The sequence below is a fragment of the Catharus ustulatus genome, chromosome 2 (assembly GCF_009819885.2).
Source record: "Catharus ustulatus isolate bCatUst1 chromosome 2, bCatUst1.pri.v2, whole genome shotgun sequence".
Taxonomy (NCBI): domain Eukaryota; kingdom Metazoa; phylum Chordata; class Aves; order Passeriformes; family Turdidae; genus Catharus; species Catharus ustulatus.
Window position 1 is genome coordinate 111,128,135 of NC_046222.1, and position 12,796 is coordinate 111,140,930.

Sequence of the window (12,796 nt, forward strand, 5' to 3'; positions counted from 1 at the left end):
ATGATGCCTTAGGATTTAACCTTTATATTTTTCAGATCATGTACTGCTTTAGTGTGTAACTCACTTCTCCCTCTTCCCTCACTTTGCTACAGATATAAGTGATGGAAGCTGATCTCATTCACGATCATGGCAATTGAGAAGCAAGAATTTGAACAAAAAGAACTTCAAACAAGGAAGTTACCTTGATTTAATTTTTTAAACAAGGAGGGGAAAAATACTGCTTTCACCAGTTTCACTGGAAAATTACATATTTTGAGGTGTACTTGTAATTTCTACACAGTCAAGCATGTATTTCCAGTTTATTCTACACATTCAGGCCCCACAAAAGTTTTTGTCCAAACCATGTCCTCACTGGTATTTAAATTCTACAGCTTTTAAATTCTGTTACCTACATTTCACTGCATTAAGAATATCTGAATGTAAGCCCAAAATAACTCTTCACATTTAACATTTCTTAGACTAATGCTTCTTTTAATGAAACTGTGAACATTTCTTCAATTAGTGTGATGAAATTAACTGTACCATTTTTCTGTAGTGCAAAATGTGCAGGCATTTATAGTGCACCCAGAGTTCACAAGTCTGTTTGCTGATCACCATCTGCAGCAGCTCTGCACATGGACACACAATCCTTTGAAAAAACTCAAATATACACCTAATTGCACACATATCATAGCTCAGGAACATCTGTTATTTTACCATAATTCATTCCTCTGTTGTTTTCTACAGTAACATATGTGATCAAGAACTTCAATAATTAAAAGTTTTTTTAGGCTAAAAGATACCAAACCAGTCTTTGCATTTTGTTATATTAAAATACTACTGGGAAATATGGAAGTCTAGATTTTAGTAACAAATACAGCAATGATAAAGCAATAATTGTTGGTTCTTAAACATCTTTTCCGTTAAGTTTCTTTATAACTGGAGGAACAGTGTAGAAACACACTTGTACAGTTAATTCAGTTCTCCTTGTCACAATTAAAAATTAGTACCCTAAAACTTACCAAAAAAATTATTTATCCAAAATCATAATACAACCAGTTCAAATTATTCCCTCTTACCTCTAGCAAGAAACAATCCAATAATTCCAGCAAAACTTATCACACCAAGTCTTGGATAAAATCCAGCAGGCGGTTTTTGGAGAAATTCATAGCCCTCTGAAAAGAAGCCAGAACAAAGTGCTTTAATGTAATGTGAAAGTGTTTTTGTGATAAGGAATCATCAATACACACTGGCAATTATTACAAAACACAAAGAGTTATCAAAACACATTTAACTATCATGAGCATTTTAGATATGCTGGCAAAAAATTCAAAGCCTTTGAGATCTTCTCTAGTGACACATGAATGAAACTGAATATTGCATTGTATTCACCAATTTTCATAGCAGCTTTGCCTTTGCTCCTGGGCCATCTGTTTTGTTTTGGTCTTTTGCATCTCTCAATCATATCTTTTTCAAATTAGTGATAAAAATGTTTGCAAAATGGAATTTTACAGTTACACGTTAACAATAACTGGTTTCAGTAAAATACTGTACAAAAACCAAATCACAGAACAATGGAAAGACACAGCAAAAACAAAATGCACTCTAAGATGGGAGTCTGGTGGGGGAATAGAAAACTATGGAAAATCTTCCATGCCAATGAGTTCAAAAGACTGAAACTTCTAAATTTAGAGAAAAGAGGCGCAGTATTTGAAATGAGCTCTACATAGAATCCATGGTCAGCCCAAGTTTGAAAGGATACTCCCAAAAATAAAAACAAATTAAAATTATTTTGAATTAATTCAAAATTCTTAGGAAATCCATGGAAGCAAACCAAAATGAAATGGTTAAACATTACAAACAAATGCTTGCAACAAGTAATAAACTTTACAGGGGGTTTCAGCTACTGAGCTGGGTCAAGCAAATACTGCTGGAGGTTGGGTCAGACAAATACTGCTGGCTGGGAATAAATTGTGAGGGTTTTTCCCCTTCTCTTCCTGCATAATTTTTAGTGACACTGATACACATAAAATGCAGGATTTTAACTGTTTAGAAACATAGTGTCATAAGTGACCCACAAAGGAAATTCAAACAGATACATAGTGGAAATAGTCTTAAATGCATTAGAAATTATACATGCAATGATGCTTCATGGAATCCCCTTTAAACTGAAGATACAGTACAGTCCTGCATTTTAAATTGCTAGTTAAGAAAACTAAGCTGATTTACCTCGACCATGCTCAATAGCTTTTTCTAACTTGGGTATAGCTTTGGCATAAAGATCCTAAAAAAAAAAAAAAGAGAAGAGAACAAGGGTAAATAGATGCCAAGTACAGTAGTTTCACGAATACAAGCCGCACAGATTATAAGCCGCACTTCCGGTGCCTCGACAATGTTGCTGTCTTTGTCAATAGATAAGCCGCACCCCAAATATTAGCCGCACTTTCGTTCGTCGCGAGAATCCGTGCGCAGCTTTCACAAATTGGCCAATTAGTAACAGGATCGCAGCATAGAGGGCTTTACTGGCTCGGGGCGGGGCCAGGAAGGCTCGGCCCGCTCATGGTTGCTGACGGGGCCGGCCAGGTGGTGCTGCAGCCGCCGCCGGGCTCACTGGCCCCCCTCTCCCGACAGCACCGCCTCGCCGCTGCGTTTACGTACTCGCCCTGCCGGCGGGCCAGCCACTGCCGCCGCTGGCGGGCATGCCGGCCGCCTCGCCGCTGCGTTGTTTACGTACTCGCCCTGCCGGCGGGCCAGCCACTGCCGCCGCCGCTGGGCTCGCTGGCCCCCCTCTCCCGTCAGCACCGCCCCGCTGCCGCGTTCCCTAGCCCTGCCGGCGGGCTGCCGCCGCCCGGCTCGCCGGCCGCGCCGCGCCGCGTTCCCTAGCCCTGCCCGCCGCCGCCCGGCTCGCCGGCCGCGCCGCGTTCCCTAGCCCTGCCGGCGGGCTGCCGCCGCCCGGCTCGCCGGCCGCGCCGCGTTCCCTAGCCCTGCCGGCGGGCTGCCGCCGCCGCCGCCCGACTCGCCGGCCACGCCGCGTTCCCTAGCCCTGCCGGCGGGCTGCCGCCGCCGGGCTCGCCGGCCGCCCCCTCCCGTCTGCACCGCCGCCGCGTTTCCTCGCCCTGGCCGGCACTGCAGGCCCCCGCACCGCCGGGCTCCCCCATGCTGCTGGCCCCGATTCTGCTGGGCTTCCCCCGCTGCCAGGCAGCCCCACCCGCCGGCCTTCCTGCTTCTGCCATGCTCCCCTGCACTGCTAGCCCCAGTTCTCCCAGGCTCCCCCGCCCTGCTGGCCCGGGCTCTGCCGCCCCCCTGCCCCGCCCTGCTGGCTCAGGCTCTGCCGCCCGCCCCCCACACTGCTGGCCCCGCCTCTGCCAGGCTTTCCCACCTCTGCCGGGGCCGGCCGGGCTCCAGCTTGGCTTGGGGCTGCCGCGGGCTCTCACTTCCGTGTTGGCAGCTTTTAGAATTTTGTTAATGTATTAGCCGCCCCGGAATATTAGCCGCGCTTCCGGGTTTCCACCAAAATTTTGGTCAAATTGGTGCGGCTTGTATTCGTGAAATTACTGTAAGTAAAATATTAACTATAGACTGTAACTGACCTGATAAAGAAAGGAGGGAAAAAAACCAAGAAAGAAAAAAGTGATGGGTCCCTAGAATAACTTATTTTTATTCCCATTTTCACCCTTCACTTATAGGGCCATGCTTGCTCAATGTTACATTTAGCATAACTTACAGATTTTTCTCAAAAGGAGTCTTTGGACAGACATAAACTACAATACTTTGAAACACAGATGTCAATCTCAGTATTTTATTGGGATAAGGCAACTGAAACCCAGGATTATCCTGAGTTTCTCAGTCTATGCAGGCATTCCGAAAATACCTGAGGTGATGCAAAAAAAGTACAACACTGCAATAAACTCCTTCCTCACACATTGCAGGGGTATGTGACTCATTCTGCAAGGTGATAAATTCCACTTTCCAGGAGACTCTCTTAGGCTAACAAGACTGCATTTTGAAGTGACTTGGAAAATTAAATGTCCATAGATGTCCAAAGCAAATCAAAGACATTGCATCAACCCCACAGACCAGTTCTAGATTTTTTTCAGACTGAGAACATTGAGGAAGTAAAAGAATGCAGACTGCCTTTTATCAAAACAGACAAAAAAACCCTCTCAACAAAAAGAACCCTGCTAATTGTTATTTACACTAATAATGCTTCAGAGATACAGTGTAAGGCTGTCTATAAATGAGGGAACAAATTCATAAACATATACGCTCAAAGCTAAAGCAGTGAACAGTCTTGCAATTCCACCTCAACTGTATCTGTGCAGAAGTGAAAACATTTGTTTAGGATACTGTATGGGAATATATTTAGAACTTTCATCTCCTCACTGGCAAGAGTGATGCAAAAAAAACTCATCTGTCATGAAAATAAAAAAGTGTTCGCATGTGACACATAACTTTAAATGGATGTTGATCATATTAAAAGCCAATTTAAGAAGAACTTGCTCTAAAAACTCCAGAGACTAAGGCTGATCTTCTGTCACAACTGCAATATAACTGGCTCATTTCTACACCTGAGTTTTGAGCTGCACTTCCACTACAGTTGAGTAATTTTGGAAAAGTAAAATGGATATACAAACATAACCAATTTAATTCTGATTGTTCTGGGTTATCTGTTGGATTTTAAAGACAACTGAGACATATCTAAATATTTTCTTCAACATAGCAGGGATAGGCAGGGGGTGTAAAACCAAAGCTACCTCTGAGTACAGTTAAGCAAGGTTGCCCCAAACCCATAAAATTTACATGCCCACTTCATAAAATGAGTCAGTAAACCACTGCCAGGAAATGGCTTGCTGTGTGTAAGCAGAAGAGCACATCTATGTCAGTGATCACCAGACAGACAAAAATTTAAAACAAATAGGATGACAATAGGCCAGGAAGACATCAAGCAAGGTTGAAGGTTAACCTCCTCTCCAATTTCACCATCCAGTTAGTGTTACCACAGGCAACTAAACAAAACTCATGTGTTCAGGAGGCCAGAAAAATCCTGTGGAAAACCCCACTTTCTCTTCCCCTTCCAAGCTGCAGCCAGTGCTCCTGCTGGCGGCACTTCACAAACACTAACTCCGAAGAAATGTTTCAGTCCTGTTAAAGGACTAAACTTCTAGACAGAAAGGAGACTCCAAACTGAACAGCCTGGCTTTCCATGGAGAGCTGGGCAAACAGCTAGCAGCTTAAGAGGATTCACAACAGGCAGAGGGCAAACAGCAAATTGCCTGCAGCTGCCAAGACACAACCACAGGCAAAGATGCCCTCACTTCAAAAGAAAGCCTCAACATTTCCTGGGCAGGAAAGAGCAAGAAAGCTATCCTGGGGCTTTGCAATCTAATACCAACAATTTAGGCCTTGATTACAAAAACCTTGGTTTTCCTTTCTGCTACAGAGCCTATTTTTGTATTTAATGACTATTTACTCTAAACATACTACCTAATAAAATATATATGAGGAAGTTTTCGGGGAAAGGTCTGGGGATTAGATTTACCGCTACTTAGTGGGATTACTTAGTGGATTTTCTCTCTTCCAGAGAGCTGCATCCCTTCCCTCAACATTCCAGTTCCACAAATACAGATTTATTTTTTGCTTAGTTGTGTTTTGTCACAGTTGCAGCAAGGGCAACTTGGTTTTGCTGCTCTGAAACACACTGCTTTGATAATTTAAGGCCTCTTTGAGCATGAAAACTGCAAATACCACTCTCCTATCTTTCTCAGCCAGAATACTGCCAAATCCAGATATCCCTAGGTATACTTAAGCCTAAAGTTCACTCTATGCTTTAGTTAATTTTAATTCTTTTGGAAGGAGAAACCCTAAATCCAGAGTTTAGCTCAGCGAATTACTATAAAGACACAACTGGTTCTGTGTGACAAGGGGGTAAACATTATGACCCAAACTGTAGAAAATTTTAAGCAATGCAGAAAACTTTCAGTGATACCACATTTTTGAAAAATGCTTTTACAACGATCAACTTTTACTTTGTTAATTCCAACTCAGAAAAAACAAACCACAATCCCAGCTGGGGCTTTACCCCTGAACCACCACCAGCTGCAATACAAACCATGATACCTGACACCAGGCTGTATATGGCTCCATAACCTGCCGTAAATGGGAAACCCCCTCTTCCAAGTCCGTTTTGGGATTCTCCACATATTTAGTCTCACGAGCTGGGGAGGAGTACAGTGACAGCTGTGAATATTAGCAAACAAGATGTTAAAAACAAAGGTGCAATTGTGTAAGTAGGTCTTCAGGGCATGAACAGTCTAAGCAGAGAACACCTAACACTGTGCTTACTACATAAACAATGCACAATAAAAATCCACACAGCTCTGAGACAACCATTATGAGCAAAGTTTAATTATACATCACATAATTATGATGAAGATGACTTCTAACTGCTACACAATTCATTCACATAGCTGCTATATGACCCAAGTCACAAGTTATAAATTAATATTAAACTAGTTTAGTAAGAACACACAACATAATTGTGAAAAATGTTTCTCACCTTAATCAGCACTTCTGGTTCCCAGTTAACATACTGAATGTACTAGAAATCACAATCAATCATTTTCTATATTTGCACAAGCCATCATTAAAGAGACTAAGCAGCTTCTAACAAAGGTAACATCCAATACAAATGTGCCTGTTTGTTACTGAGCAGGAAAATGGTACAACCTTTGGTCATTAACCACATGGTATCCTGGCACTGAGCAAAGAGGAACGAGCAATGGGCATCTTCACATAATAGATTCTAAACCACCCTGTTTAAGGTTTAGAATCACAACATCTACTACAATTACCTAAGCATATTTGAAACTGTATCCATTAAAAAAGAGACTTGAGTTTGTACTGTTGAAGATGAACAGTAAAGTTTAGATCAAAACAAAACCTATTAAAACTTCTAGCAGTTTATATACTATACAGATATTTAGTATAAAGAGCTTATCTTTCACACCATATTTACACTCCATTTAGTAGTTTATTATAAACTGATGATTACAAGTATTGCTGCATTAAAATGTAGCTAGCTCTCTTTTCATGACCAGCTGGAAAAGAACTGTCTGTCATAATCAAAAAAGCTGCTAACCATAACATAATATAAAATTACATCAAATTTATCCAATAATCTGATAACCTGTGCAGCTGGATCTCCCATAATACTTTGAAAGACAAGGATTTTTGGCCTCACTTCCCTAGGAAGCCTGGTCATCCCTGGCAATCACAGTCCCAAGCTGAACTTTGATCCTGTTGGACAACCTAAGCAATGTCTGGCACAAGGACAGAAGCCTTGGAGATAAGGAAATTCCCATATATTTTATGAAACTAGACAGCTGACACAGTAAAGATCCAAACTAACACCCTGTGAATGGTAAGAAAGGCAGCCAAAACTCCATGGCTTGCACATTCTGCTGTGCTGAAGTTGATGGCAAGCCCATTACTCAGCTCACATGAACTCCACGCTGCTGCCTCATGACTGACTCAGGCCAGCAGAGGCTGGGAACGGTGGCCCAGGCTGAGAGAGGGCCAGGAGCCCCCTGCAGCTACAGCTCCTCCCACCCTGTACAGGGGAACTGCCCAGCCAAAACACCTGCAGGAGTCTGGTTTAATTCCAGTGCTTATGGCACAGCACTTCAGCTTGGGTTGAAATACTCAAATTTTTTAAACAACTGCATGCTCTCATGCATACAAAGCTGGAATTAGTTATGAACTTCTTAATTTAATTTATTTTTTATGTTGGAGATTTTTAAAAGCCTGTAAAACAATGCTGGTGACTCTACAGCTTCACAGGGTATTTTAAGGCTCTACTCTACTTATAACCAACACATTTGTAACATCTTAAAGAAATGAAAACACAACAGGTATTTATTACCACTACTTATTGTATTTGTTGTGTCTTAGGTCTGAATACTGTGAAGAAAGGAAAACTGATAAAATTTTGTAGGTTACTATGGTGCATTCAAAATACTGCCAGACAAGAATTTTGATCATAAAAAATAGATTATTTTCAGAAATAAAACATTCTTATTTGCTGTTTCAGTGGAGAACATAAATGAATTTTTATTAGGATTTACCAACAGTACTTGCAGCAAAAATTAAGTGGTATTATCTCGATAAAAAGCAAGGAAAATATTCCTGTGGATTTGAAAGATAACCATAAGTAAATCTACAAATACAAAAATGTAATTTCTGAGTGAAGAATAGAAAGAAGGCTTTAATGTAGGAAAAAGTTCTTACACACAAGCAGGCCTGGCACTATCAGTGAAGAACATCAAATGCAATGCCCAGGTAAAAGCAAAACTATATAGATGTCGCTTTTGTGGAAAATTGAGAAGCAAATTTAAAAGCATGAATACAAAAGTACCTAATTGCACCTAACTGCTTTCAAACATCAAAACACAATGTTTTCAGAATTTTTAGATAGAAGAGCACCAAGACTCTAAACACACTCACCTCTTCAATTTTCAGCAAGTCCTTTTTGGAAGCCTTCTCTGAAGACGCAGCATAAACCTGGACAGAGAGCAAGCCCAGGCTGACAGGGGTGGCCCCCAGCCGAATTACCTGGAAACATTATAGGAAGACAAGCACATCATCATGTGCAAACAAAATAAAAACGTGTTTGAGCACATCCAGGTAGACAATGGTTATGTCCCTCTACGTGGTAAAAGTGATACATTAAGATGTTTGCAAATTAGGAGAAAGGAGCCATACACAATCTAATGCTCTCAGGCACTCAAATGGCAACATCTAAATCACTCACAGGGTAAGTGGAAAAGCCTAAGGCTACAAGCACTAGTCATAAATGCTAATCTCATCAGTCTTCATCTCAAAAAAAATTTAGTTTTCCCTCGTTCAAAATAATTTTTGTATTAACTTAGTTTAAATAGCAAGATTATATTAATATTTTAAATAACTTTGAGAATGCCCACAAAACCTCCATTTTCCATAGCTAGTACCAAGAAGTTCAGTGTTTTACTTCTACTTAATATCTGCATCTAGATTTCAGAAAACAGTGAGACCTAGAGCCATAAGTAGCAGAACAAAATCAATACTTTCTAAGAATTTTAGGAATGTCTCCTACTTTTCTGTGAAAAACATTAATTACTTGACTTTTTTTTAAAATTCTTTAAATTCAATCCAATCACACAACACAACCACCATGAGTAAGGTGGATATAATTCTTCCAATATTGAGGACCTACGCTAAACTGAATTTCTTAATGGGAAAGTCTGCTTCAACTTAAAAAACAGAAGAAAAATCTTAGTTGCACAGTAAATCAAGCATGCCCAGAGAGCATTTTCCAGCAAATGCACATCTTGATTAACAGCAAAGCGTAACTCCAGAAATATCATCTGAAATGGGAAAGCTTTCAATATTCCATACTTCTGCTGCTGCTCAGGGAAATGTGCAGAGTTACAACAGCCTGTTTTGCTGGATCAGGTTACAGCACGAGTGGATCTAACACCAAACTGGAGGTGTCTGGCTCCTCTCCAGCACTGGCTCCCAGAAGTCCTGCTGCTCACCTTGCCCTAGCTTTGGTGGCCGGATGCTTCCACCGTGAGGCAATTCACCTCGCCAATTTGGCAAAAGATTAACCCTGAAAGAGAAGCGGAGAGCTTTGTGCAGGCTTAGCAAATTGAACCCTTCCATGAAACAGCCTGACAAGCACCAGAGGAACAGTGTGGGCCAGGGGAGAGGGCATGAGAAAGGAGAAGGCAGCAAGGCCTCTTCCTTTTCACAAAGAGTAGGGTCTGTGCACTGACCTAGCTGCTTGTGAGGCTGAAGCCGTGGTCAAACCACACCTCCTTCATGCTGTGATGGTGGTAACTGGCCCAGCCACGGCACAATTGCTCTTCCTGTCCATTGCAGAACTATTAGAAAATAGCTTTAAAATTATCCAGACCATATCAGCTTATTGTAGGCAGTCAAGCATTTGCAGCTTAAATTTCTTCCACTGCTTTGCAGGTGGCATGTTTATTAAATGTAAGCAAGAGACTCCTCAAATTAAAAATTAGATTGTATAGCTGTCAAACTTCCTGAAAATGTTTGTTTAAGAGTAGAGGAACAGCACACAAGAACTAGGTCACAGGACTGCTTTTCTGAAAGACATAAGGGATCTGATGGGTCAGAAGGTATGGAAAAACTTGCTTAAAATGGAAGTTTTTCCTTGCCTGAATTTATGGACTAATTACTAAATCACTATATATGAAACACCACAATGACTGGATCAGCTGTTTCACAGCCAAGGAAAGACAAGGAAAATCTTTAATAGTATTTGCTTAAACACTTTTCACATACTTCCATTAGCCAGGACAAAAACAAACACTACTAACCATTAATAGCTGTAGAGTTTAGTTCCTCAATCTTTCCTTTTTTTCACTGCAAATTTGTTTTGTCACTGAAAAGGCAAAAATCTACATGCATTTTCATTCTGAAATATGTTTTCAAATAGTAAATTTGTAAATGGTGCTAAGTGTCACCAGCAGAAAAAGCAAAACCAAATGTTTTACATATTTGAGATTTTTATATAAAGACACAAACAGCAGAGCACAACACAGGAAGCACCTGGGTTTCACAAAACAGTGTCAGTGACCACACAACTACTCAGACTGAAAATGTCAACTGTTTATATTATCAAGATACTGAAGTGCAGATATTTTCCATTGGTTTTACTTTGTAACAAAATGAAACTAACCTCTGCAAGAATGAGTTGAATTTCTTCTTAAATGTGCTGTTCAAGTCATACTGCAAAGGTCCCCTACATCAGCTACCTTATGGGACAGTCAGAAGTGCTGCTGAAATACTGCATATTTGCAAACACACAAGTGTTTATTTGGGAGTATGAAAGATCAACTGCTGTACTCTCGTTTCCAAAACTCCCTGTAGGATCTCATTTTTGAATTCCATACTAATCACATATTACTAAAACAATTGCTTTAGTAAAACATTTTGACTGATTGAGCTGTGTTTTTAGCCTGCCAGTCTTACGGCCACTCAGTCAGTATCAGAAAAGCAGAGCTGACATTCTTTTCTATTGGCAATGCTCTGCAGTTATTTTAAGCAAAAAAGATACATTTACTGCTCTCTAGCTGAAGAATTCAATTTTATCTTTAGACACCACATAGGAAAAGCTTGAGCATACTTTGGAGAAGGCTGATACTGGACCTAATGTAGGAAATCACTTCATTTTTTCTCTTCTTTATCTAATCTTCCTCCTATTTCTCAACTCAAACTACAAAAACATAAAACCAAAATGCAAACTCTTCAACACTCCTGTCCCTGAAGGACAACTATCCTGGACAAAAAGCCACCTTTCCCTTTGGCTCTTGGAGGCATAACATCAGGTTGGCCTGAAGCACCTAAATCCTCAATGGCTGTATAAAAACAGTAACATTACACAACGTGCCTAAAAGCACAGGTTCACATATAACCCCTCTAAAGACAATCCAGCATCAATGGAATTCTCAATGATTCTGAGCACAGAATTCCAACATTAAAGCACACCAAAAAAAGGAATTTGTGACAAGAGCAGAGCAAGTAAGCGCTCAACACATCAGTATCACAGACTCACAGAATTGGCAGGGTTGAAGGGACCTCTGGAGATTATCCAGTCCAACCCTGCACTCAGGACAGGGTCACCTGGAGCAGGTGGCACAGGAACATGTCCAGGTGGGTGGCTTTGAATGTCTCCAGAGAGACTCCACGACCTGGGCAGCTGTTCCAGTGCTCTGCCACCCTCAAGGTAAAGTTCTTCCCCACGTTGAGATGGAACTTCTCGTGTTTCAATTACATATTAGTATTTAGTATACTCAGTATATTGATATATTATCAGTATTTCACATAGAAAATGGTACCAAGGAAAATTAGTATCAAGAATCGAGTATCACCAGGTTTTGGTGATTTTTTTTTTAAATGAGCAGCCGTAACAACGATCTGATGGCACACAGAGCTTGCCTTTAGCCTGGTGGGATCTGGGACTGCTCTAAGCAGAGGCAAAGACCTCTGAGACAGCGACAGCCGGATCCTGCTTTCCGCAGGTTTCACTGACAACCTTCACGCACTAAAAGAGACTTTCCAAGATCAAATTGACAGCTGCACGAATCCAAACTCTGCGGTAGCACAGCTCCGCGCTGCTGCACGCAGCTCCAACACAAGAAGTAACTGTGACGAAGGAATGTGATCTGCACGCACAAATCCGAGCTCTGCGGCAGCACAGCCGCGCGGATGTACCCAGAGCAATCTTAGGTAAGGAATGTGTCTCTTCCCATGCAACACGGAGGGCACGCGTTGTGAAGCGCTAAAAGGAGCGATTAAGCGGCCGCAAGGAGAGCGGGACCAAGAGCCTGCGGAGAGCTAAGAGGCAGAGCGGAGCGGGGGAGCTGCGGGCCCGGCCCGGGCGCGGACCCTTCCTCACCTTGAACATGGCGGCGCCGGGCGCGCGGCGAGGGGGCGATGGCGTCACCGCGGCGTGACGTCACGCTGTGGCCCCGCCCCTGGCGGCGCCGCTCGGGGAGCGGACGGGCTCCAATGGCGCGGGCCGCCCTGTGGGAGCGGCGCCTCACGGCTCCTGTGGGACACGGTGAGGGGCCGGCGTGCCAAAGGGCTCACACGGCTAGCCCTCAGCCCCGCAGCATCGCTCCGTGTGTCACCATGCAGCCTTTATGAAGAGGGCTCGGCTGTTCAGAGGTCACAGAATCAGTCACGGGATCAGTCTTTTCCAATCAGGTTGGAAGAGATCTCTGAGGTCGTCGAATCCACGCTGTGACCG

The 12,796-nt window shown here is 42.3% G+C and overlaps 1 protein-coding gene across 1 annotated transcript in view; it reads right to left on the reverse strand.

The window, feature by feature from the left end:
- APOO (apolipoprotein O) overlaps positions 1 to 12,535 on the reverse strand; it is a 29,799-nt gene extending 17,264 nt beyond the window's left edge. Inside the window, exons 1-5 of the mRNA XM_033052585.2 lie at positions 12,443 to 12,535; positions 8,482 to 8,589; positions 6,097 to 6,216; positions 2,209 to 2,263; positions 1,059 to 1,154 (exon numbers count right to left, since the gene is read on the reverse strand). Of these exons, the coding sequence (XP_032908476.1) occupies positions 1,059 to 1,154; positions 2,209 to 2,263; positions 6,097 to 6,216; positions 8,482 to 8,589; positions 12,443 to 12,451 (388 nt within the window). The 5' untranslated portion in view covers positions 12,452 to 12,535. The remainder of the gene's footprint in view (positions 1 to 1,058; positions 1,155 to 2,208; positions 2,264 to 6,096; positions 6,217 to 8,481; positions 8,590 to 12,442) is intronic.
- Positions 12,536 to 12,796: the final 261 nt, after the last annotated feature.